The sequence below is a fragment of the Chamaea fasciata genome, unplaced genomic scaffold, assembly GCF_029207755.1.
Source record: "Chamaea fasciata isolate MVZ Bird 193981 ecotype frontalis unplaced genomic scaffold, bChaFas1.0.hap1 SCAF_5, whole genome shotgun sequence".
Classification (NCBI taxonomy): domain Eukaryota; kingdom Metazoa; phylum Chordata; class Aves; order Passeriformes; family Sylviidae; genus Chamaea; species Chamaea fasciata.
The window spans coordinates 46,756,604-46,783,569 of record NW_027094090.1 but is presented as its reverse complement, the minus strand read 5'-3'; the positions used below and the strand labels follow the sequence as shown (position 1 = coordinate 46,783,569).

Here is a 26,966-nt window from a genome sequence, read left to right as displayed (position 1 = left end):
ATAAATTTGATGATACAAATTTTTTTCTTGTTATTATTTCTGTGCAATGTGTAGAAGTAGTCCATGGGCCTCTGTGTCTCCTAAGGTACAGCTTGAAAACCACTCCCATAGAGATTTTGTGTAGAATGACAGTTGAAAAAGGAAAAGGAATGAAAAACCACACAAGTTTTTGGATTTTTTTGTGGTTTTTTTTTTTTTTTTTTTTTTTTTTTGTTTGTTTGTTTGTTTTGTTTGGTTTTTTTAAACAAGCAGGAAAAAAAACAAGAAAAGAAAAGGGTAGAATTTTTTAGATGTTAAAATAATATTTAATATTCAATTTTCCATACACTAAAACATTCAGAACATATTAAATTTTTATTTAAAAACTATTTGCAACAGCTTAATGTTTTAAAATACTGGAATGCATGTTGATTTGCAATAGAAGTTAGGATTTAGAAGTTAGCACCATTTAGGATGCCTTTGTTTATAGAATGAAATAAAGCAAGTGCTTTATACTATTTTGAATATCTGTAAGTTACTATTTTTAATGGACAAAATTACTTGGCTTATAGACATAAATACGAACCAGACTGGAATTGTCAAGTAATTAATTTGACATGAATTACTCCTTATGTATGCATAAAGAAGTGTAAGCTTTCTGCATAATGATGTAGACTGCTTTTTCTAATGTATGTATAATAACGTATAATACATGCATCCATATAATTTAACATGGAAGGATTGCATTAACTGTTATAATTTGTGTACATTGATCTTGGTCATTACATGTTCTTTAACTATGTAGAGATGAGAATCATAGAGTGAAAATTATTGTAAGCTACATCAGGTGTTTTGAGCAAAAGTTGCTAACTGTAGAATACATTAATAACTTCATTTATTTTAACTTCTGTTTCATGATTTATTTCATCTGTGCCTTTTCACTCGGTTTATATTTAATATGTTGGCATTTCACTTTTTAGTGAATATGGCTTTGCTGAAAAAGTGGTAGAAGGCATTTCAGTTTCTGTGAACTCCATCATAATAAGGATTGGCGCAAAAGCCTTTAATGCTTCATTTGAACTTTCCCAACTGAGAATATATAGTGTAAATGCAAACTGGGAACATGCTGACCTTAGATTTACCAGAATACAAGAAGCTCAACGTGGAGAGGTAAATAATACCTTTTATTAACTTTTTTCCCTTGTTTTTGTGGTAAAGGAGGAAGATGAATTGCAACCTTTTACAGGGTAGAGAACATGCCATTACTGGGAATGGAGACATTCTGTGCTCAGTAATTTCAGTTGTCCTCTAAGAACACAAATATGTAAAAATGGTGGATGTGTGTCAGATCAAATGGCCAATGTGAATGCTGGGGCAAGAACAAAGACCAGGGCAAGCAGGTGCATGGTTTCCCACTTACGTTCTCCAAGTGGGTGACTATTCTAAAATGCAAACTGAACCAGACTTGGAGGGTACTGAAAGAACAAAGAACGGTATATTAAATAGGAAGGATAAGAAGTTGTGCTGGTTTTGTTATTGTTGTTGTCATTAGTAGTAGTAGTGGTAATAAAAATAACAAAAACAACGAGAATTATATTTTCAAAGTTTTAACTGGTTATTTGTTTGCTTGTGAAGGTTTGTCTGATAAGAAATTCAGGTTTGCCTGAATTTCTTTTTCTAAAGCAGTTTTAAATGAAATTTATTTAAGTTCTTGAGCAACTATTTTCTTCGAATACCTCATTCATATGTATATATAAAAAAGTAATAGCAGTAAAGTGTATGTTTCTACAGTCCTGGAGAATAGCACATGGAAGTGCTAGTTTGATGTACGCCATTCATTTGCCTTCTCCCAGCTAACCAAAGTTAAATGTATACTGAGTGCGAGGTTGATTCTAAATATTGTATTCAAGAAGACTTATTTTAGCATCATAAATCTTGCCAGCTTCCTCCAGAGTTAAGGAGTCTGGTCGTTGATTTTTAGGTAGAGAAAGAAACCCTGAGAAAATATCAGTTAAAAATCACAAAATTAAGAAGTTGAAAACTGTTTTTCTGACAGTTTTCCTTTCCTGCAGCTTATCTGTATGCTTATGCTCCCATGTTCATGAAGTCTGAATGGGAAGAATTAAAGTTTGACTAGATGGAGTTTTGTATTGGCTGATTTTTTGATTTTGTGGTTTTTAGGAAGAATTTGATTCTGAACAGTCCTGGACACAACAGAGCTTTCCTTGGGAGAGTGTTTCTTTTAGTGCAATTAATAGCAGAAACTAATTCCTAGAAATTACAGTGAAAGATTTGTTAGCAGCAAATTGCATGAAAATGTGTAAAACCAAAGCCAGTGCTGTACTTTGAAGATAACATATGCTGAACCATATATTTAGAGCATAATCATTTAGCTTTGCACTGTAGCTACATTCTTAATATAATAAATAATCTCCCTAGAAGACTTCTAGAAGTTTTCGATCACACTGCATCTCCTGTATGAGGAGGCTAGGTACTCTGCTTTTCTGCAAATAGTTTTTCAGGATGCCTTGCACTGCACTTTCCATCTTGCTCACATGACAGAGTGTACCTCCTTTCCAGACACTCTGGGTATGGTTTACTTAAGTCTCTGCATATGTTCTCAGGACATAATGCTGTAAGGCTTTCAAATTGACAAGAGGAGAATGCCACGTGAAGACTAAGAAATATACCAAACAAATTCTTCTGTCTTGCTCTTTACTCATTGCTGATCCTTGTTTCTTCAGAGAGTAATCATAGAATCATGGAATCATTAATGTTGGAAAAGACCTGCAGGATTATTGACTTTTGACCAAATGTCGCCATGCCCACTAAACCATAGCACTATGTGCCGCGTCCAGTCATTCCTTGAAACTCTCCAGGGATGGTGACTCTACCACTTCCTTAGGCAGTCCATTCCAGTGCTTAACCACCCTTCTAGTGTATAAATTCTTCCTCATGCCCCTATGTTAACCTCCCCTGGTGCAGCTTGAGGCCATTTCCTCTTGTCCTGTTGCTAGTCTTGTCTCCTGCCTGGGAGAAGAGGCCAACTGCCATCTTTCTCCAGTCGCCCCTCAGGCAGTTGTAGAGAGCAATAATGTCATTTCTGAGCCTTCTTTTCTCCAGGCTAAACACACCTGTCTCCCTCAGATGCTCCTCAAAAGGCTTGTGCTCCAGACCGTTCACCTTCTCTGGATGTGCTCCAGCCACCTCCATGTCTGTGCTGAAGTGAGGGGCCGAGAACTGAACAGTCACTCTGCCCCCAGCCTATGGTGCTGCCTGTGGTTGTTGTGACCAAGTGCAGGACCTGGCGCCTAGCCTTGTTGAACATCGTAAAATTTCCCTTGGTCCATCAATACAAACTGTCCAGATCCCTCTTCAGTGCCTTCCTAGCCTCCAGCAGAACACCCTCCCAGCTTAGTATTGTCTGTGAACTTACTGGGGGAACTTGATCCCATCGTCCAAATCGTATAGGAAGGAGTTTTAGGTAAACTAGAATGATTGCTTTTCCCTGTTGATGTTCTCCATGATGCTCCTGCTGGACAGTCACTTATTTTTCCATATTTGATTTTCAGTGTCCAGCTGTACTCTTGTATGTCCAGATGCTCTTGTATCATTGTTATTCTAACATTCGCTTGCTGCGTCTTCTAGAAATCCAAGTAGTGGATTCAAAGCTTGTGAGGTCTACATGGCATGCAGTGTGGTCAATGATTAACTTTATCTTTTAATTGAAATAAAACACTCCAAAAAAGCCTCTCCTGTCCTGTGGCTTTGCTTCCTTCCCTGCTCTTTTCTTATTTAACATTTTGAAACTAAACTACACAATCATTTTTTTTCCTCTCCCAAAAGCAGACTAGTATGCAATAATTGTGACCTTTATTTTCTTCTGAATATTTTAAATGCTGCTTGTTAACCTCAGCCTGCTTGGAAGTAGCTTAATGTTTCTGTGACAAGCCAGGGTGAGGGCTTCCTGACAACTTTAGGTGGAATAACAAGTGAGTTGTATTTGTTCTGTTTGTATGGCTCATGTGAGTTTGTGTGTACAGATGTATACATACACATACACAGGGTTTGGTGCAACTAACTGTCATATTGCATCAAGGTGTTTTTCTCTTTTTTTCTGTCTTTAAAGGTTTTGACTTTTAAAGAAATCAACTGGCAGATGATCAGAATAGAAGCTGATGCAATCCAGAGCTCTAAGCATGAAATTATGAGTGCTCCAGTTCGACTGATTACTAACCAATCAAAAATTAGGGTCACGCTTAAAAGAAGGGTAAACTTGAAAAGTTTGAAGTCTTACTTTATTTTTTAATTTGTAACTCATGCTCTTAATGCATACATGCACCTAGCAAAAATTTTAAATTTAGGCCATAATCAATGTAGAATTCCCTATACTAAATTTATAATAATGTGGGACTGTTTACAAGAAATACTATAGGCAGATTTTGAAAATTAATACCTTACACAGGTCCTATTAATAAAATGGTTTGATCTGCAGAGCTTTGTTTATGATGATGCTGTTGTTGTTTTGTCTCTCTAGATTCAGGTAATATTTACAGTACTTACATGTAGAGAAATACAGGAGTTTAATATCTGGTGCATGCCAAATACATAGAGTGAGGCATAAATATACTGTGTCTTAGGTACTTCTTAGTTAATGAGAGGAATGAAATTTAAAATAACAAATATTTGTTATTGCTTTTTGCATGCAGCTTTTCTTTACCCCATGTACTTAATATAAGAAATGTAAGTCCTTAGTTCAACTTCAAATTTTTATTTTACAGTTAAAAGACTGTAATGTTGTGGCATCCAAACTGGTTCTGATTCTGGATGATTTGCTGTGGGTTTTGACTGATTCCCAATTGAAAGCCATGGTGCAGTATGCCAAATCTCTTAGTGAAGCCATAGAGAAATCAGCAGAACAGAGGAAAAGCTTGGCTTCTGAAACAGCCCAGGTACGAGAATTGATTGTCTCACTGTATCATTGTCAGGTGTTCTACAGTACAACACACTGTGGTTAGTTGTGTCAATTTATTTTAGGGAATGTTCAGTTACTCATTTTCATTCAGCTGTATATCTTAAGTTACACTGGGAATGAATCATAGTTTTCAATAGTCTTTATTTTGCAAGATTATTTTGCAAGATTTTGTGTATTGGTGTTAACTGCAGAAAATAAAAGAAGTTTAATTTCTTTATCCATGTACAGAGTGTTAAGGCATCTGTATTTGCTTAATTCCTTATTGACTATTTAGTAAATTTGTTCTCCAAATACTTTATGGTTATGATTTTAAATAATTAAGACACATTAAGGTAACCTTAATGTTTAGGTAGATATGCTTACTATAATAATTTAAAGTGCTTGTCCTGTTCTCATGGTACTGAAAAATAAGCTTTTATTAAGAGCTTACCTTCATGCAGCTCTCATTGGAGTGTATAATGAAAACCAATTCTGCTTTAAATATATTTCTGCTGGCATATCTGTGCTGTTGATGCTGCATGTAAATCTTGGTGTTCTTCAGCACACAGAGCAGGCTAGAGCAACTGTGCCTTGTGGGTGTTGAGGGGAGGCACCTCTTCTTGTCTGTGAAGAAGCAGGATGAGTACACTGATAGAAGTGCTATAAAATAAAACATGATTGTTTACTGAGTACAGTCATTTGTAGATAACCTCTTAGAATAAAGCCAGTGTACTGTAACAGTTCTTGTGCTGGCCCTGATGCCTTATGCTGAGGTGTGAAGGTTTAGCCACAGCACTCTAATGGTTACCTGCTCTTGAGCAGGGAGGTTCTGATTCTTCAGAGCCCTGTACTTGCAACTCACCTGTTCTCTGACACTGGCAAACTCGTGTTTGACCCTATCGTGATGTAGCTTGAGGAGCTAAATTAGCAGAAAGGAGCCCAACGTTGATTTAGTTCCCTGAACAGCTTGCAACAAAAGTTAGAAAATTACCAGTGCTGCAAGTGACAGGAGTGTAAGGAAGTGTGAGGAATGGGGGATGCAGTGGCACTGCAGTACAGCGCACACATCCATTAGCTCAACTTAGCTTTATGCTGAAACAGTACACTTAAATCTCAGTAATGATTCCAAGGGGGAATGCATATCGTGCAGATTTTTCCTTCTTTCAAATGCCTGTTTTGTGTAAATGGATGGATACTTATTGAAAGAAGCAATAAACTTTATAAATTGATGTGATTGGCTAAATGTTTTTTCAGAGCTCCGTCCCTGCACCCAGCTCCCAGCAGGTGAAAGCGCACCAGACAACAGCAGCACCCGATCAAAATGATGCAATAGTAAAATTGTTTAATGATTTTGATGTTAAGGAAACTTCTTACCACTTAGTAATTTCCCACTTGGACCTACATATATGTGATGATATCCATTCTAAAGAAAAAGGTAATTTTTTTTTAAAGTAACATGTATGTGAATCATAATCGTCTTTAGGGGAGATGTTTTGGGGAATACAATAATGAGAACAATAATACAATAAACTCAAGAGACTTTAGTTTAGAGGAACAGTTAGAATTGTCTCCAGTGTCTGTGGACTCATGTAAAACTATTGAGGTGGCTCTTTTAGAACAACATTTAATTATTAAATATAATTATTTTAGAATAAGTGCAAAACTTAAAAGTGCTAGTGCCTTTTCTGTTTCTAGGAACTGATTCTATTAGTCTGATTGTTATTGCTGGGTTTCTTTCTTTTATAAGTTAACTGGGTTATGAAGAATGCAGTGGCAACATTTTTGTGGTTTGAAGGGCTCACTATACAATCTACTTCTTACTCTTATAAATATAGAGTAGTAAAAGAGCAGTCTTCTTTGTGTTACTAATTTAGACAATTTGGTATGGTCTGCAGCACATGGAAAGAATGGAACAAGTGTCCTGTGACCTTAAAATTTTGTGTGTAAATCTTGTACTGCTTCTTTCTAACAAAAGTCTATCGCGTGTAGTCACATGTAGAATCAGAAAAAAAAAAAAGGAGAAAAAAAGGGTACTTTTTTCATGCCTTTTAGAAGTGATCATAGGAGAGTGAGATATTAGTGTATATCCAAGAAGCTGGCTAGTCACTGAAAAATTTATGAAAACATACAAGGTCTGCTGAAGAAGAGTATGAAAAACGCAGGGTTTATCAAATGCATTTCCTTGAATAGGAAAGACACTTTCAGAGCAGCAGAGCACAAGATTCATTGGCTATAGATGTATTTCCTTACATGCAGTGTATCTATGGCAGTTGGAATTTATCACTCCTAGTGAGATCTTTTTATTGGTCCTTTAGTTTTGGCCAGGAAGTTTAAATTCAACAGTGGAAAAAGTCAGAAGAGATTCTCAGAAGACCCCTTTACTGCAATATTTGTCAAATAAAATTATATTACATAGTATTCTTGAAAGTAAATGTTGACTTCAAAGACTGATCATAATCATATATTCAGTGTAAAAAGTTTGTTTCAGAAAAACTGCAGTAATATGTTTTCAAAGTGTTGTCTTTTGAATAGCATTGAAAACAGTATGCAGTCTGTAAGTAGTGACTGAGTACAGAATTCTGCAGGCAGATCTTTAGAAACCAGTGAAGACTATCTGAATGAAAATTTTGAGTGAAGATAATGAGCTTGTAATAAGACAGTAAAGGGAAGAAAGTAGTAGCTGCTAGGTGTTTAAAGGATTGCAACAACATGAGAACTAACATGCTAAATGCAATGTCCACAGAGCCAAGCATTGTTTTGTTTTACAGACCCAAACAGACGTGTTACGGGAGGGGCCATGCAGCTTTCCTTCAGCTATTTAACAGTGGACTATTATCCATTTCACAAAGCAGGTATGAAATGAGTATTTTATGAATTACCTGTGACTGTAACTATCTTCATTGAATGCTAAAAAAATTTATGTGTACATGTATACAACTTGGATGATTGTGCTCAAACCATTTGAAATGCACCTTTTTACTTCCTTCTATATGCAAAGACAAGAAGAGCAACAACCTGGGAACCAGTTTAATTTCTGCAAATGAGCTGTTTTAGGCCAAATGCTTTTCACTGTTTTGTTAACAGAACAGTGTTTACACATTTCTAACATGAAGGGAATTTTGTATTGACAGAGGAAGGCATTATTGCATATTTAAAATTAAGTAATTGGATATTTGCAAGAATCAATCTGTTAGATTTGTTTCATATATAGAAATCTATCACTTTATGTCCATTTCCAATCAGTGTTTTGCTTTTTATGTTATTTTGCTGAACGAGAATCTCAGTGTGTAGTGATTCAATTGTGTAGCCTTTTGTTAAAAAATGTTATTAAAAAAATGTTAGCAACTTCCAAAGAAATGTTTCTTACAAATAAAACATTTCTCATAAATAATCTAGTAGAAATCTAAAAAATTAAAAAGATGATACATTACAAAGCATGTGACAAGAAAAAGGGTCTGATCATCTTCCTAATTGGATGATCTGGAGCAGAAATCCACAACATCATCATCCATGTTGTTCTGTCCTCTGCTCCAAACTTGTAAACACTCTCTTGGCTGATGATCCATCCCAAGGCTGAGCTCCATCTGTTCCCACTGGTCTCGCCCTGCGTGTGCTCTCGTGCTCCCCAAAAGCCCATGCTCATCCCTTGGAGCATTTCAGTTGTTTGTGCTGTCTCACCATGTGTCTGTGATCCTAACGAGATCACAGCTGTGCAACTGCATACAGGGATGTTGTTGCCCTGCTCCTGCATGATGCTGCTGATGTTAGTGTTCATGCACTTCAGAGAGTCAGCTGCCCAAACTGACTTCCCAGAAGGGGTGTTAGAGCTTTCCTTATGGTTTTGCTAGCAAAGTCCTGTAGGTCCTTCAGAGTTTGTTGCGTGTTCTTGGAGGAACCCCATGTTAGCCCTGTTTTGGAGAATCCCAGTTTCATGGGCTTCAGTCTAATGCATCTTTGTCCTTTTGTTCTCTTTCTGGTTTCCTCCCTGTTCCTTTGTCTTCTTTCTTAGCTATAAAAATGTGAATAACTGACAAAGATAACTAAGGAAGAAGGGTGGGAAAAAATGTCATCTCTTGTGATAGGCCTCACCCTAAAAATTTCTTTAATTCTGCAATATTTGCATTTAGACTTGAAATCACATTTTTTTCCAAAATCATTTTCCTATTTTAATAGCAAACATATTTGCTCATCCCCAGTATAAGTATCTAAAAACTCATTAAGTCCCAAATACAGTAAATTTTCACATGGTAGTAAAGAGTGATGTACCAACTGATAGAAGTTATTTGTTATTGCATCCTTGTTATTGAACAGGTTAGTAGAATGTCTTTACAGGGACTACTTGAAGATATTGCAACTTCTTCCAGAGGTTTGAGTGCTTGACCAACAGAAACATGTTGGAATTGAAAACAGGAACGAAAGAATTTCCAGTGGGATTGATTTTTAAGGCTGTGTGTGCTGCAGCACTTCTTGAACTTACCTTGTTGTTTGTGTGCCATAAAGGTGCTAGAGAACCAAGACAAAAAGAATACATTTCTGGAAAGGGACCAGGAACGTCTTAGGACACAGTTCTGGCAGGAAAGATAAGCTTGGAAAAAGTGAGCATGAGAACATCGTACTTGCTCTCACTTTTTTTTTCAATTGAACATTTTTTTTGCATGTTCTCACCTATGACATTAATGTGTCATAAGATTTCTCTGAACTGAAAATACTCAATGATGTTTTGAGTGTTAGTGGTGTTTTAAGGCAGCTGGTAATGCTGTATTCTGAGTGATTTCGTGAAGTGCTGAGATTTGATTTATGGAATATATAACTTCTGTTTTAATATCTCGTATGACTGCTGTTGTTCTATAATTACAGCATGCAATGAGCTTATAGTTCGAAGAATACTTGTGAAATAGTGGAAACTTGTTATCCTGTTAAAAGCAAAATTTCAAATGAGCTAATATTTTCCCCATTTCTCTTATTTGCAGGAGACAGCTGTGATCACTGGATGCATTATAGTGATGCCACTAAAACCAGAAGTGGATGGGCCAAAGAATTACTAAATGAATTCAAAAACAATGTTGAATTGCTTAAGCAAGCTGTGAAGGATCAGGTCATAGATTCTCCTCCCAAATCACCACCTGCTGTATCTCCTCAGAACCTACAAACAGGTATTTTGTTTACATCACTGAATCTCTGCTTCCATGAAATACTAAAACTATGAAAAAAAAGAATGTTCTTTTCAATGATTCCATCACTATTCTTTCTTACAGGCAAGGAACAGATACTGAAAGGAACATCTAGGGCTTCCTCTGTATCTTCCCAACAACCAAAGGGCAAACTGATGTCTAGTCCTATTGTGGTTAGACTTGCAGACTTCAATATATATCAGGTACATTTCTTTAAGTCAGTAAAACTGGAGTTACTCCACTCTTGACTGTATGACTGTGGTTTTTAAGGGACAGTATGAAGCCCATTGAAATTAATGAGTCTTTCCATTCATTATTGGATTAGATCTTTATGGACCTGCATCTGCTTTGTTAAAATCGTGATCCTATCACAATTATATGTTAGATCAAAGTTCTATTGCTCTCTGAATTACGAATTTGGAATTCAGATTTAATGTTTTCATTGTGCTATGTTACGTGCCCAGTATTTTAATATGTGGTTTTATATATCATGCTTTTCTTATTGTTATATTTTTAAAGTATATTAAAAACTGTTAAGAGGTTTTATTAAGTTTTTAAAATCTTCTTCCAACCACTCCCTCTCCAGTGATATTTTGAGCAGATACTTTTACCATTTCCATCCTCCTCTCCTTTGTTAGAATGAGTAGTTTTAGTTGCTGGTTGTGGTCCAGATTGACTGTTCTGAGGCAAATGAAATAGAGGAGTGTGTCTCCATTAGGCAGAATGGTAGTGATATGGGAGGATCTACTCTGAGTTTCAGGTCCTAACTGAAATCTTTAGTGTGTGTCCTTTGTCATCGTGATTTCTTCTTGCTCTTTTTCCAATTTCCAAGACTGTTCTGCCATATCCCTTCTGGTGTTGTGGGAGATTGCAGATTGCTGCTGGGAGCCTTCATCTGGATCTGAAGTGGTTTTATACCATTGTTTTGTACTGTTCATGTTTCCATTTGACTTCTGCGCTTGTCTCCTCCTCTCTACACAAACACATACACAGTTTTTAAACTGTCATCATTTCTATGCAATTTCCTAAAAGCTATTTTTCTAAATAGATCATTTTTCTTGAATTTTTGTGTGTGTTAATGCAGATGTGTTTGCCTCTTGAAAGCAGCTACATAGAATGAAGCAGGTTTATAAAGGTCATGTATTCATCATTTCCAGTGAAACTCATTCTAGTAGACCTTATCATATATTCAATATGAATACGTTGGGTAATTTCAAACTAGCAGTTTGACCTACTAACTGTTGAATGGAAAAGCTTTGTTTTGGCAACATACTTTTTAAACTAGGACACATTCAATGAAATTTAAGGTCAAATATATATCAAATGTTGATTTCTTATTTGTTTCATAATTTACATTCTAAGGAAACAGGAATGGAGATTACTGTTCCACAGTACCTTGATTCTCCTGTGAAGCAGACCTTCAGGCCTTTCCAAGCATACACATCTCTGCCAGGTGCATGCTGAACACCTTGCTTCACAAGTAACTGCTTCACAGTTTGAGAGTTGATTTGTGTACTGAAATTTGTTCTTAAGACAATACAAGAACTACCTAACATGTGTAATAAACTTATCTAGTTTATCTATCCCTTATCTAGATCAGACTATGGAAATACACTCCATCCAAGCATAAATGCTTAAACAGAAGCTGTAGTATTTGCAATAAAAAAATCAGATCATTCTAGGCTTCTGCTAAACACCTTTGAAAGTGACCTGCTGCCTCTTGCCTCCTATGAAGGAAGGGGATCTGGTACCTTTAAAACAGTTTTCTTGTTAAACTGTTCTATGTGAGTCATTTCTGCTACAAGGCATTTAAGTGTCACTGTTTGTTAGCACTTTGTGTTGTACTTTGTATTGTGTTGTATGGGGGCCTATACCCAAGAACAGTGGAATGTTACCTTACTAGGGACAGTATTGTGCAACTACAGACACTTAAATCATTCATAAAAATGTAATGTGTTAATGAAATAATCTTTTATCATTTACAGGTTTCAACAGCAGACCAGTGTCGTTCTTCCCCTAAAGCTCTGATCTCTTGCAATAAAAAGGCACTTTATCTTCCACCAGAAATGCCAGCTATTCATATTGAATTCACTGAATATTACTACCCAGATGGAAAGGACTTTCCTAGTAAGATTTGTTTTTTAATACTGAAGCATAAATTTTGTGTGTTACTTTCACCTTTGTGAAGCTTAAAGCTCAGAAATAGGTAACAGCTTTCTAAAATGGATAAGAGCACAAGACTGCTCCATTTCCAGTGCTTGCTCCTGGCAAACTCCTATTAATGCTATTTTTAAAAGACATGGTTTTTCAGTCTGAAAACACCTGCAGCATTTTTACTGGCACTTGAATTATTCATTCTCCACCATCCACATATTGTTTCTACAATTTCACTGTTCAACTAGATAAAAGCACTCAAACTATTGCAGTAATACCTAAAAGGCAACAAAGAGCTGCTGGAGTTATTAGTAGGAATGTGTTCTGCGACTGGCCTTTTTTATATACATAAATGTTAGTGGTTTTCTTGGGGCTGGAACTTGAGGACAGCAAATTTCTGTGGTCTTGCCCTTCCTCTGTAATGAGAATGTTCTCCCCATTTCTTCAGACTTCATTCTATTCTTAGGGTTTTTTTACACTCAAACATTCAGTTACTTGCTTGGAGTGAGAGAACAAAGCATCTCTTCAGGTACCTCCTAACAATTAATACTTCTTTGAGACTAAAGGACCAGGTTTCTGTTCGTTCTCTGATGAAAAGTACTGGTGAAAATGTAAGTTTGCAATAGTTTAAAAACCAAACAAAACCCAACCCATAAACATTTTACTTATTCTCATGGTCTTGTTTTCTTTTCTCTTTTAGTTCCATGTCCAAATTTGTATGGACAGCTGAATGCTTTACAGTTCACCCTGGATCAGAGAAGTATTCTTTGGCTAAACCAGTTTGTGTTGGATTTGAAACAGAGTCTTATTCAGTTCATGGCCATGTACAAGTTAAATGACAATTCAAAATCAGATGAACATGTTGATGTGAGAGTGGATGGACTAATGTTAAAGGTACGCTGTCATTGAGAATGGGTTTTGTGATTCCTTGGAAGACTGTTTCTTCTGTTATTCTCTTACAAATATCTGAATGAATGAAGAAACGCTTCTCTAAAAAACTCTGCAGAATATGATTGTTTGAAGACAGACATCTTGTTTCCTGTACTCCATCGTCTGTGTCCTGGTATTTTGGTTTGGGTATTTTGGTTTTGTATTGAAGACCTGAGTGGGAGTACTAACAAATTATTTCCCTGTGGTCAGTGAACTTGACAGAGCAGAACTAAAAAGAAACTGAGCACTAAAGTAAAATAACTAGTGAAAATTAATATCTGTACTCTGTATTAGTGCAAGATGTTGTTCCTCTGGTTCCCTTGTTCCTCTGGTTGTATTATGTCAAAACTCTTTTGTCTTGTTGGTGAATGCCCTAGAGTAAAGAAAACAGTTCATCTGAAGGTTTATTTCCTTCTCCAAAACCCATTCTCATAGTTTTCTGTTTCATGCTGGCTGTTGGTGTATTTCAGGTAAATGAGTTCTCTGTATGCTTATTCCAGAAGAGTAGTGCTTGTTAATGCAGCTGAAGATCAAAATTTTGCTTCCCTTGTCTTCTTCTTTGTAAAAAAAGGATTATTGAGCAGATAGATTTCCCAACCTTCCCATTTGCATTGGGCATTTCATGGTTTCCAAGGTTCAGAGGTGAACAAAACGAGTCTTTTCAGTGGTGCCCACAGGAGAGGTTTCAAGGGTTCTAAAAAGTCAGCGTATGGAGAGATATCTTTCTAAGCTCTTGCTACATTCTTAATGGAACTTTACAAGGACATGGTTTGTTCTGAATAATAACTGTTATTAAGAGCAAACAACTGGAAATTGCAAATATAGATTGATCTGGTATTGAATTATTATATGTGAATAGCCTACTAAACTACGAGAGGGTAAAAGTATTCTTACCTCCCTCAAACCTTGATTTATATTAATTATGCCACCCCTGTATTAACAGCATTATTTTTATTCTAGCAAATAATGAATTGATGTTTACATACAATTTAGTTGATTATTTTATTTGGTTATTTTTTTCCGAATCCTTGTATTTAAATGAAGAAGCTTCATTACCCCAATCTTTAAGTGTCTTTAGGGGTGATTTTTTTACTCCCACTTTCTAGATTCAGAATGGAAATATTGTGATAGAAGGCAATGTCACTGATATTAGCAAAACTAGAGTGGCCAAGGTTCATGTTAACAATTTAAGATTTAGGATTTGATGTAAAATATATTTACTTTAAAATGTGCACTAAAAATACGCAAGTTAAATACAGTGTGCTGAACTATTTTGTTGTTTTTTAGGAGTTGAAGTATATTATTATTTTCCTGATGAAACAAATGTATTATGATTATCAGATAATTGTCAAAAATACCTGATCTATATTCTGCAATGTTAAGAATATTAGCTGTATTAGCACACCTGTTTGCTTGTATCTTAACATAAAAATAAAATACTGTAGTACTTGGTATGGTGAAAAACCCTATCTGACATGCCAGATTGAACTCCAAATTATAATTCTCCGTTTTTCAAAGCTGCAAAATTTGGAAACACTTTAAGAAATGTTCTACCAATCTGCTTCAGTTGAAGAAATGAGCCCCTTCAACCTAATATAGTTGAACTAAATTTAAGACCTTCAGATAAGAAAAGCTTGAGACCCTTATGTTTTTGTACAAATATTGATGCCACAGCATCCTTCCTGAAAATGAGAGAGAATATAAATCATAGTCTATGAGCCCGACTTATCCCTATTCTGTGTCACTGTACTTGATTTCTCATAAAACTATAATTATATTCCTTTGTATCGGCTGTCATATTTTGTTTCTTTCACTGTATACCTTCTTAATCTACATATTTTTAACTAGAAAAAATGTATTTCTCCCTTGCAGATCATCATCCCATTTGAAAACAAACCTGAAATTCATAAAGATCAACCTCGTGCACTTTCCATTCAAAGTTCAGAGATGATTGCTACAAATACCAGATGCTCACCAAACTGCAGACACTCTGATCTAGAAGCTTTGTTTCAGAATTTCAAGGACTCTGAATTTTTCAGTAGAACTTTTACCACTTTTCCTAAGTCCCCCAAAAATTTTAATCTTTTACATCCAATCTTCCAGAGACATGCTCATGAACAAGATACCAAAATGCATGATGTTTATAAAGGTTATATCATCCCAGAACTGAATAAGTATGCATTAAAAACATCTGCAGCAACTGATGTTTGGGCCATGCATTTTTCCCAGTTTTGGATAGATTATGAAGGAATGAAAAGTGGGAAAGGCCGACCAATAAGCTTTGTGGACTCTTTCCCACTTTCACTTTGGATTTGCCAGCCAATAAGATTTGCAAAGTCGCAAAAAGAGCTGGTATCCCATAATCAGGCAGCCTTGAACATTCCAAAAAGTGAATCTAGTGATCTCTCTAATAGATTGCAACGTAAGAAACTTCTAAAGGAGTATTACAGCAGTGAGACTGAGCCCTCGACCAACAGCATTCAAATGTCTGAGACTTCAGGAGTGCTTTCTGAAAGCTCTTCCTCTGATGCAGATGTACATGTTCTTGTTCATGTTCAAAAACATGTAAGAGTGCAGATCAATCACTACCAGTATCTTTTTTTGCTGTTTCTCCATGAATCTCTTGTGTTGCTCCTGGAAAACTTAAGGAATGATGTAGAGGCAGTGACGGGAAAACCTGCAAAGCAAACAGATGTCTGCATTGGGCTTCTACTGAAAAGTACGGAAGTAGCCTTACTGCTCCATCCAGTGACTCAGGGAAACCCTTGTAAATCTCCTGTTGAGGAGGAAAGAAGTCCTGTGGCATCAGAACTCTCTCCTGTGGGAAATGGGGAAACTCTTACTTCAGAGAGTAAATTAGTTGGTAGTAAGATAATGGAAGCTGGTATTACTAATTTTGGTTATGTAAATGACTGCAAGCCTCTGAATGCTGAAGTTAATAAAGGAATTTTAATAGATCCTCTTTTGTTTAAATCAGACAGTAATACAGATTTTCAGAAAGCAATGTCATTTTCCGATGATGCATCAGATAAAGGTTTGGGAGATACAAGTGAAGGAGGAAGCAGTGGACTTTTTAGTAGAAGTGATTCGGAAGAGGTCTGTGGACCTCTAAGTGAGAAAAGTAGTTTGAATCCTAGGGATTCAGTATCCATTCTAAATAAGAGAGAAGATTCTACTGAATTTTTCATTGATAAAGAGGATGACAGAAACATATTCTCAAATAAGTTGAATGAACAGGAAGGCACAACTGAAGGCTGTCCTAACCAAGTCACTGACTTGGAAACAGAAACTGCCTTAGAATCTGAAGAGCTTGAAATCAACAAAGACAAAGTGACTTCAGTTAAAATGTTTGCATCCCAGTCTTCTTCAAGGTATAGAAGATTTAATACTAAATCAGTTTTCCTACTCTTTGAAAATATTTAGCAATCTTGTTTGCCACAGACTTTTAGTACTTTCAGCAGTCAGGAAGGGAATATCTTAGGAGTTGGACTCGGTGATCCTTCCAAATCAGGCTGTTCTGTGATTCTGTGTTCTAGTAGATGAAAATTTTAAAGCTTGTAAGAAGTTATGCAGTATCTAGCATTCAGTGAAAGTTAAAATGAAGTGTTAGTTAATTGATTTAAACTATTTAGTTTTGATTTAAATGCTAGGAAGTACTGACACAAATACCTAGATGAATGTATATTGTTTCTACATTTACCTCTTTTTCTTATCAAAGGATTATTGGATAATCAGATTTTTTTCTTTTATATCTTACCTGGTTTAGAAAAAAAAAAAATTTAAGTAACTTCTATGTATTTCCTTTAATTTTAAATAATAATGTCCTCATATCTTTGTATTTTAAAAGTGCTAAGCCTAAGGAACGCTGTTCATCCAACCTCCCCGCATTCTCTGTTTCTTACAAAAATATGAAGAGAAGTCCTTCACAAGTCTCTCTGGATACCATCTCTATTGATAGTATGATGCTAGAGGATCATTTGATAGAGAGTGATGGAAGTGATAGTCAAAGCTTTCTGGAGAAAGGTAAGTAGGTTTAGCAAAATATTAAGCAATACATGTAAATGTTATTTGTTATTAAAGTCATGCTTGAAAGGATTCTAGTCCAGCAAATCCCGATAATTCAGAAGACTATTTCTGTGACCTTCACAAATAATACCAAGCATATTCACCATATATCACTTCAGGGGAAAGCAATAACGTGCGCTATTTAAGCAGCACTATTTAATTTTAGCACTGCTTAATTTTCCTCTCTTAAGGAAAGTAAGAGCCTTGAAGTGCTGTGTTGCAAATCTGAATTAAGCAGAATTTGTTCCTTGCTATGCTTAAAAGCAGCTGCTTTGGCTGCAAGTATTTACAGGTTGTAGCCTGAATCAGTGTTACACTTGAAGTGGTAAAGAAGCTTTCATTTTAGAAGTGGATGGAAAAGAAACGAGTTTTCACTAATGCTCATCGTGCTAATTACCAGGCAGACAGGTTTGGTAGTGTCCTTGCAGCTCATCCCTTAAGGAGTGGTTCCCAGGCATCAACTGTCTAATAGCAGGTATTTGTCCAGTTTTTGCTCATCTTTGCATATACTGATGAAATAATTTTCTCATGTCAGGAAGTAGAGTAAGAAGACCTTATTGCTACTCTTTTCTGATAATTCTAATTTGCATAAATGTGAACGGCCAAGGGGGTCTGCTGGTCTGACCCAGAATGCCACAACCTTCCCAGAGAGAGAGGTAGTTGGGCAGTTCTCCGGCCGGCAGGTAACCTCAGCAAGGCACAGCTTGTGACTGCAAGTGATTCAACTCTTAGTAGTGATTTCAGCTCTGCCTTGCGAGGTAATCCCAGGCTGACTCAGAGACGGAGAGACAGGAGTGCCTATGGCCATTCCACAGGGTAGCCTTTATTGTCCAGCACCCTGCAAAGTGGGCCAGGGACAACAGCTCCCAACTGAACAGGGCAAAAGCTGGGCTATTTATCTGGGAAAGCAGGAGTGGTACCAAAGGGGAAAAACCAATGGGTTAGAAAGAATCTACATGGGTATATCGAAGCGTTATGGGAATTCGCCATGACCAGGGAGAACTTCCTGATCTAAGCATTATCTCTCCCGGGAAGGTTTGAGATGAGCTTATCACATGCCATTCGAGGGACATCTCTCCAGGGCAGAGGCTTGGCAGGCTCATCTGCCTCCACACATAAAGGCTGACTTTTTTTTTTTTTCCTGTAGGATTTCTCTTCAGTCTAGAGCAATAATAAGAAGACTCCTTCACTTGCAAGCCTGTTATATATTTGAATTGTAGGAGTATTCCTGCATGTGCTTATGTGGGAGTATGCCATAAAATAAATTTTTCATTTTGAATAACCTTTATATGTCTTTTTAGCATGTGTAAACAATATTTAGCTGCAGGTTAAGTATCTATGCTTTCCAGTTGTCAAGGAAACATTATCATGATTACTCTAATGAAAATAAATGTAGCTTACTTCAGTAAACGTACATACATCTGCTCTAAAGGCACTGTGCAGTATTTTAGATATACAACTTGGATTTTTTAGTACTGGCTAGATCACTTTTATATTAATTTATTTGGAAGACTAAAAAATGCATTCACTTTTTTTTAACAATGCATATAGAGTGCTGTTTTGGTTTTGTTACTATATCTTGCTTTACTTTTAATTAGCATTTAGAACTTTGAACTCTCTGTAAGAGGAATGGATTTGGCAGTTCCTCATAAATATTGGTTAAATAAGCCATTCAGCTCATGTTAAAAAATGACACTGACTTTATTCTTAATGTAGGAGTGATTCAGGTTATGCTGTGCTAACTCTGGATTTTTTTCTGATGTGTATATGGAAGGTATTACAGCCACAAACTATCAAAGCCCATCAGAAAATGTCCACGAAGGAGGCACAGTGATTGAAAATTGTGATGGATCATCTCCAGATGCCATGAGTGCTGCTTCAGAAAATGCCCATGAGACTAGTGAAGAAATGGTAATAATATTGTATTCCATTAAAATACATGATTCCATAAATTAAACCTTAAAACAGAACTAAAATGGTTCCTTTTAGAGGTGATTTTTCATATCATTAGGAAAAGGAACCTAAAATAGTAGTAATGGTGATGGACACACATCTTCTGACACCAAACCTGACTTAGAAGTGGCTTCTACTTCTTTTAAAAAATACTCAGCCCAGTAAATACAGAAAAAGGGCTGACTGCTATGCAGATAGCCGAAGTCTAGTAGCCTATCCTAGCTTTTTAACGTGGTCTGATTCAGCACTGCAAGTGCTTGGTTGCGTTTATGATATGCATAAAGTTGAATGCAGTTGTAGGTAATGTCTGATACCTGACATTTCAGGTATTACATAGGTCATGTGCTTCTCTGTCAGAGTAAGGAAACTCTTATCTCACTTTCATGGCTTTTCTAGCCAGTTCTGAATTGGTGTCAGTGGGGTATAAGTGTCTGTCTTTGGACAGGCTGTTGAGCAATCCATTATAAAGCCAATGTGTACAAAAAGAAAAGAAGAAGAAAATGAGAAAAGTTTGTGCTTCTCTGTGAGCAAAGGTTTTGGATACAAAGGGTTTTTTCCTTTTGTGAAGGAAAAGGTTGAGACATAACTTATAAACAATAATCACTGTAAATTCATTTTATAATCTTATATTGTTTTATCTGGATTTTGTTGACAGATGTCTGTTGTGGTTTTTCAAGTATTTGGTGTTAATGGTGAAATTGACATCAGAGGAGAAGACACAGAAATATGCTTACAGGTCAACCAAGTGATACCAAACCAACTAGGAAATATTGGTGTTCGACAGTATCTGTGCAACAGAACTGTTGGTAAGAACTAGCAATTCAGTGTGGTGAAATCGCAGCTGGAAACATTTGTTCTAAGTAAATAAAAATGCAAACACAGTTTTATGTTAGATTAGCACCACTCTTTGCTGGTTTAGAACTCTGATTTCTTTCTTCATTGCCATACATTAAAAAGGAAGAATAAATAAATGGAATTGTGTATGATCATGTGGGTAAAAAGGCACATTGCATTGAGTCTGGTCATTAGTTTGCTTTTTTGAAAATGAAATAAGCTGCATTATGTGCTGGTTTTGGTTTGGGTAGAATTAATTGTCTTCATAGTGACTGGTGTGGGGCTATGTTTTTGGATTTTGTTTTTCCTATTATACTTTCTTTATCTTAAGCCATGAGTTTTCTGGCTTTTACCCTTCCAGTTCTCTCCCCAGTCCCACTGGTGGGAGAGTGAGTGAGAGGCTGCGTGGGGTCTGGCTGCTGGCAGGGTGGAACCACGACACCTTGCATTGTGTTACTCTTTCGTGAAGGTGGAACTCCCTTATGACTCTAATAGTACTTTGCTTAATGCACCTTCTTTTGAAGGAACGTTTCTTTTTTCAAGATCAGTTTCTCTGGATGAAATGACACACACAGTTTAAACAGGCTTATAATATGTGGTTTAAGAAAATTTTAAAAATTTCCTCTTTCAGTAAATATGAACTTCAAAGATAGACAACTGATTTTGGTTTGGGTTGGGTTTTTTGTTTGTTTTGTTATTTGGGGGGGTTTGTTGGTTGGTTGTTTTTTTTGGTTTTTTTTAAGCATAATACAAAGAGTGTAGTTTCATGCCAGATACTTGCACAGCTAGATCCACCAGTGTCTTGTCAGAGCTGTTCTTGGGCATGAGTACAATATATACATTCTTTGCCAGAAAACGGAGTTCTCGTGCATGAAGTGTTTTTCTTGGCATGATGTATTGACGTGGCAGCTCAAGTCACAGTCTGCTTTGCTCCCCTCTGTCTTCAACATGGATTGCTGGATGTAAGCTCTGTTGCACTGTAGGGTTTTGGGGGCAGATCCCTAATGCACCTGCTTCTGGTTCAGATCCTTTCCCAGGAAATAGCTATAGCAGCTGTTGACTGTCATTTTTGTATTCTAACCTTCTATCAGCATGGCTTTTGTTCAGGAGGTGCTACAGCTTCAGAGGTGGTACAGCCTCTGATGCCCTGGCTAAAGAACCCATTTACTGGTAAGCTGAGCTGTTGCCAGCAGCTGCTGCCTGAGCAGCTGTTGCATGATGTTATATTCAGGCATCTGAAGGCTAGGGGAAGATCCAGCAGGGAAGACTCATGGTGGACCCTCAGTTCATACAGCAGGCAAATTGATGTCTGGTTATCTGCCATATCCTCTGTAAAAGCCGGAGGGAGTAAATAATACGAACATGCCACCTTCCTGCTCTTGTGTGTATCTACAGCTCAAACCTCTGATAATGATAATGCTTCCCAGCTGATAATGAGAGGCTTGTGCACTGTCTAATTATTTTGTGGATACAAAGAGTATAACATGATTGGAATCTCCAAATACTTCCACTTCATATCTCTTCCTTTCTCTTTCTCATGGGTACCTGAATGGGTGAGCCAACAACACTTTTTTTGGTTTTTCATGCATTGCTGCTCACTCCTATTCTGTAATGTACATCTTCTCTCCACTGATCTTTTCTCTCCACTGTGATTTCTGTACTGTCAGGAATTTTCTGCAGCTGCTGCTGCTCCCAGTGTCCCATATTCACTTCTATTAGAACAAAAAAGAGAAAAAGTTTGGAAAAAGCTTGAGAATCAGATCAAAAAAGACTGTTTAAAAGTGTTAACGGTAACAGAATACAACTAAAGGAACAGATGAGCAAATGTGTGTGATATCTTAATAAAAGCAAATGTGTACGATAATATCTCAATAAAAGCAAAGGTGTATGATAATATATCAATAAAAGGTCTCAAGACCTTTAATAAAACTTTCTCAAGTGCTGCATTAACAATTGAAACCAGTAACCTGAGGAACTGTGCAATGCAGTGAATACTCAAGTTATAATTACAGTCTACAAGATGTTCTGGATGAAAATAACCATTTAAAATCTACTATAGTGTTAATGCAGTAGATGTAAAAAGGGAAGAATGTAGCTAAAACCTGGACTTAGTTGAGAGCTGCATGGCAACTGTGCAATTCCCTGCAAGGTTGGATGCAGGGCTGTAACTTTATCCAGTCTTGCCTGTCCGCAAAACCAAAGGAAGGCAGGATGGAGTATAGCAGAGGTGGTGTGGGAGAGTTGTGCTTTTACTGAGGTCTTACCATGCTGAACATGTTTGTGAAATGGCAACAGGAGCTCACTGCAGCTTCCAAATTTTTAAACGCATTTTTACTCCATCTTCCCTTGATACTGCCTGTTTCATGCATCTGCAAGATAACTAAAATTGACTCAATGCTGAGACTGAATGCGTGGTCTTTTCCTCTGCTCTTTTTCTCTACTTTGGATTCTTCCAGCAATGATGCAGGCACTCTTTTCAGGTTTAGAAATACTTAGGGCACCTACTGCTTATTTCTTTACCTGTATGTGTGGGAATTATATGGATCCTTGAGGGAAACAAAGTTTCCCAAACCAGTTGCAGAGATTAATTGAATACAGTGGTCATTGTTCTTCTATCTGCAGAGTGTCTCTTCTCTCCTGGGCTGCTGGTAGTTTTATTCGCTTCTGTCTGGACTGAGCCTAAAAAGATCGTTGATACTTGCAGTATGGTTTTGGTTGGTTGCTTGGATTTTGGGGTGGGTTTTTGTGGGGAAGAGGAATATGAGCACTTCTTAAACATTGGAAAGATTGAAGGATGGAGCTGTTGGTGTTGTGGAAACCTCTATTCACAAAGGTAATGTAGGGAGAAATTCTGGTTCACAGCAGAGGCTGAAGATTCTCATGTTCATCTTGCCATTGGTCTTTGTCGGCCCAGATCAACAGTGCATCCATCTACCCTGACTCCACTGCCAGTAGATAACTGCGTAAGTCCTGACTCTGCTGCTATGCCAGGTCATCGATGAACTGAAGAAAATACAGGGAGACGAACCCAGTTAATGTACAAATAGGAAACCAAATCAATTATGTTGTCAGGCTGTTGTAGCTCTAGGCAGTGTCTGTTACATGATGAATTGACATAATTTGGTTGATTTTTCTTGAGTTTCTTTCTTGAGGTATCTTTCAAGCTTCAGTGCTTGTTTTTTCTATAGTTACTTGTGATTGTGCTTCTTGTCATAGAGATAATTTCTGTAGGTCAGCCATCATAGTGATGAGATGACTTGAGAATCCCATAGGGTAACTGTTTTGTACAAGAAATGGATACTGGTCACCCCCCTCCCCCCCGTCTGGTTACCATAAATTTTTATTTTAGTTTACTTTAGTTAATTCTGGTTTTTAGAACTTTTTAGGTTGAATGTTGCAATTGCCCTTACTGATTAAAGATACTGAAATTAGCAAGAAAGTGCCAGAGTTTTTTTTTAACATTGAAGTCTGTTGCCACTCAAGTAATGCATATGTGGTCATGCTCTCTATCTTACTGCATTGCTGTTTATGGTTCCTAAGTCGGGCAGTTTAGCCTTTCCATGAAAATACCTGCTCTCCTGAGAGAGTGAAATGCTTTTAATGCTTTTCTGACTTGAAATTTAAGGACTTAGTGGAAAAATATGCAAAATTATTGATTTTCCATCATCAAGGCACCAAGGAAACAAATATTTCTTTTTGTAGATGGTGATACTTCTGCATTGTCCTTTCTCTTGTCACAGTGAAGGACTAGCCCTTATATGTACTCTTTATTTTTGTACTTCGAAGTGATATACTTAGAAATTTACTCTGAAGTTCTGTATTTGCAACACTGCTTTTTTATGAATAATAACTCTATGGTAGTTTTTGGAAAATCAGTTGGACAATAGAGGTGGAAATAATTACATCATAATTGATTTTTTGTACACTGCAAAATTTTAATGCAAATTTGTTTTCTTTTTGCAACAGGTTCTGACTGTAAATCTGTGGCTGGACCTGTTAATTCATCACCTGAGATTAGTCTGAGATGGGAAAGCGGGCCTAGTGCTGCTGTACATTCCCTGCTAGCTGTAAAAAATGGGTTTCTTCAGTGTCATGTGGAGAACTTCAGTGCTGAATTTCTAACATCTTCTCTCACAAACATTCAGCATTTTCTAGAAGATGAAACTGTCGCAGAAGTGATGCCTATGAAGATAAAAGTTTCTAATGCAAGGATTAATTTAAAAGTATGTTAACAATGAGATACTTGGCTGCTCTAAAAAATGATTGTGTTCTTGTTTCTTTGATGATAAACTACTAATCTGGATACAGATAACTTCAAAGAAACTGCTATCATACTCTGGAAGGTCTTTAGATAACACTAAAGTAATTTTAAAATCCATAGATTTGGTTAGCTCTGTGGTATGCCTGGAGGGGAATTATTTGCATGACCAAGCTATTTGTATGAATTAATATTTTATATTTTTTTCCTCCTCTCCCAAATCCTTCTTGTAGAGCAATAGTGTCTGGGAATTTTATATGTAAGGTAGATCAAGTGTCTAGAGGCACAATGTAGGTTTTTCTGGTTGGGCTTTTTTGCTTAGCAAAGGATACGGTTTTTCAATTACAAACCATGGATTTTAAAGGTTATTTATCTCTCCTAGTTGGAGGATAGTTCTTGCAATGAAAGTTCTGAACAAAATAAGGAAAAGGGTTATGGAATTCCATTACCACTTGAAGACTGTTTCTTACAACCCAAATGTCATGTTCTGCTCTACCTAGAAACAGATACTAAACAATGCAAGCATTTTTCAGCACCGTATCTTAAAATATTAACAGTAAAACATTAAGAGGACACTTCTGCTCAAGTCTTCTAGGGGACTTTTCTTTCAGACATTTAAAGAAGATGGTGAGTTCTGTGCTGCCCAACCACTGAATATAATGATACTTTTTTGAGGGGTGTAGAATAAAAGAAAAACAAACAAACAAACAAAAGTAATTATTACATTGCTTTGGACAGTAATAATCACCCATACAAACTTAGGACAAGGTGAGGATTGGAAGAGCAGTTCCAGTTCTACATCTGGGGCTAAGGTCTTGATTCTCTCAAGATCATTATTGACTGGAAAGGCAATTGTCTTGTGTCCTACTCAAAATGCATCAGTGTTCATTCCCTCAGTGATACAACCCTTCCATCCCCTGAGGATCTTTGGGCACTCTTAGAGCTGTTCCTTCTCTATGGGATTAGCACAAGCATTTTCTGTAAGAGCTGTGGATCTGTTCCTTGGATTTCAGTGGATCACAAACATGAATGCCCAAATGCAAATAGCAAAGTCTTTACATATAGTTATTTGCATTTAAAACCAGGATTGTGCTGGTTTATTGGCAGGAAGGCAGACTTAAGGAAAATGTTCTTGAGAAAGCAGCTGCTTGAGATGGAGAATGTACAATAATAAGCTGGCAACAAGATTCTACTTGGCAGCAAAAGCACCAAAGTGCTCACTCAGCAGTGCACACAAGTCATGGTGAAATTACTCATGATGGTTGACAAACTGCAGATTTCACTTAGAGATGGTTCATTTCTATAGAGCTGTTGGGTATTAGAGAGTGAGAAGATATGGTTCAAATGTGTGCTGTATTGCCTGTTCAATGCAGCATGAGACTTTATACAATGTGTTTCATGGCAAGGGAGGAATTTAAGAAGGATTATTTTATTGTTTGCATTTTCTGCTGCAATCTCAACGCTGTTTCAAGAAACTTTAGAAGCTATACCTCAACGACTTTCTTGGTACACGTCTCATGGTGATATGTCTAGTTTCTGATTATACTGGCTGCGTTACTGTTTTGACAGGAATAATGAACTATAAAGACTTTATAGGGACTGCCCGAAGAATTAATTTGTGAAGTTTCTCTTCTGTTAAATACAGTAGTATAACTAAACTGCAGCTGGTGTCATCCCAAACTAAATTCTGAAAAGACAAAATCTGCTCAAGAATGATAGCGTTACCCATTCAGCCGTTAAATAGTTCAAGGGAAAATCAGATATAGCACAGGCTTCTTATCTGTGACTCAGAGAACTCCTGAGCTAACAAATATCTTGAGTTGGGGTATAATCTTATTGAGATGTCTGTAAAAACACTTTGAAGTATTTTAGCTGGACTATATATTGAGTTCAGCAGACTTATTCCAGAGATAATTTTGAGCCTTTAATACAATCCCTTGGGGGGGGGAAAATGGAGCCAAAGTTTAGTGAAGATCCATTAGAAAATTCTGGGCTGAAACATTCCCCTTCAAGTTTCATTAAATCCACTTATGTTTAAATAAACATCTTAATTATCTATTTTGATTTCCTTATAAACTCATTTTTTATTATGTGTATTTTTTAGGATGACAGTCCACGTGAAAATATTAAGGCATCGGAGCTGGTACCCATAAAACTGCATATTGATATACTCTGGATAGAAAGAAATGATGATGGCACTTTCCTCATTAGAGGTTTGTATGTTCCTGCACCTTCATATCTCAATTCGATAATCCTGTTGTTTTTTCCTTTGTGCATACATGTGACTAATTATGAAAAGATAACTGATGGTAATTTGTGCAAGCTGTGTTGCCATATGCCATAATTCTACATGTAGTCACAAAAAGGAAGATTACCTTATTGAATAGTGTATTAGCTGTGAGAACCCACAGTTGAATCAACCTGGCAGAAATAAAAAGATGCTTATAATGTCATCAGGATATGCTTCATCAGTGCGTATCACTTCATCATGATAAGTTTAGGTTTCCTTTGTTGCTACAAAGCAAACAAGAAAATGGCCTTTCTTTACAGATTACCAAGGTGGTTACCATCTTTGTTGTTCTGTGTTGCAGGTAGTAGTAGAAATTACTGTAAAACCATGACCCTGACTTCTTCCCTTGATGTACAGCAGTATATTTTTGCAGCTGTT

General features: G+C 36.7%; 1 protein-coding gene across 2 annotated transcripts in view; it reads left to right on the top strand.

Annotated features, from left to right (window-relative positions):
- BLTP3B (bridge-like lipid transfer protein family member 3B) overlaps positions 1-26,966 on the top strand; it is a 48,777-nt gene that overhangs the window by 18,461 nt on the left and 3,350 nt on the right. The window contains exons 5-19 of one of the 2 annotated variants that reach the window (XM_066183442.1): positions 960-1,149; positions 4,109-4,249; positions 4,761-4,931; positions 6,188-6,368; positions 7,702-7,785; positions 9,904-10,086; positions 10,189-10,307; positions 12,090-12,231; positions 12,959-13,152; positions 15,061-16,559; positions 17,036-17,211; positions 19,028-19,164; positions 19,862-20,012; positions 24,007-24,263; positions 26,403-26,511. In XM_066183442.1, the coding sequence (XP_066039539.1) occupies positions 960-1,149; positions 4,109-4,249; positions 4,761-4,931; positions 6,188-6,368; positions 7,702-7,785; positions 9,904-10,086; positions 10,189-10,307; positions 12,090-12,231; positions 12,959-13,152; positions 15,061-16,559; positions 17,036-17,211; positions 19,028-19,164; positions 19,862-20,012; positions 24,007-24,263; positions 26,403-26,511 (3,734 nt within the window). Of the gene's footprint in view, positions 1-959; positions 1,150-4,108; positions 4,250-4,760; positions 4,932-6,187; positions 6,369-7,701; positions 7,786-9,903; positions 10,087-10,188; positions 10,308-12,089; positions 12,232-12,958; positions 13,153-15,060; positions 16,560-17,035; positions 17,212-19,027; positions 19,165-19,861; positions 20,013-24,006; positions 24,264-26,402; positions 26,512-26,966 lie in introns of those variants that run through there. The other variant, XM_066183444.1, reaches the window with a different exon arrangement.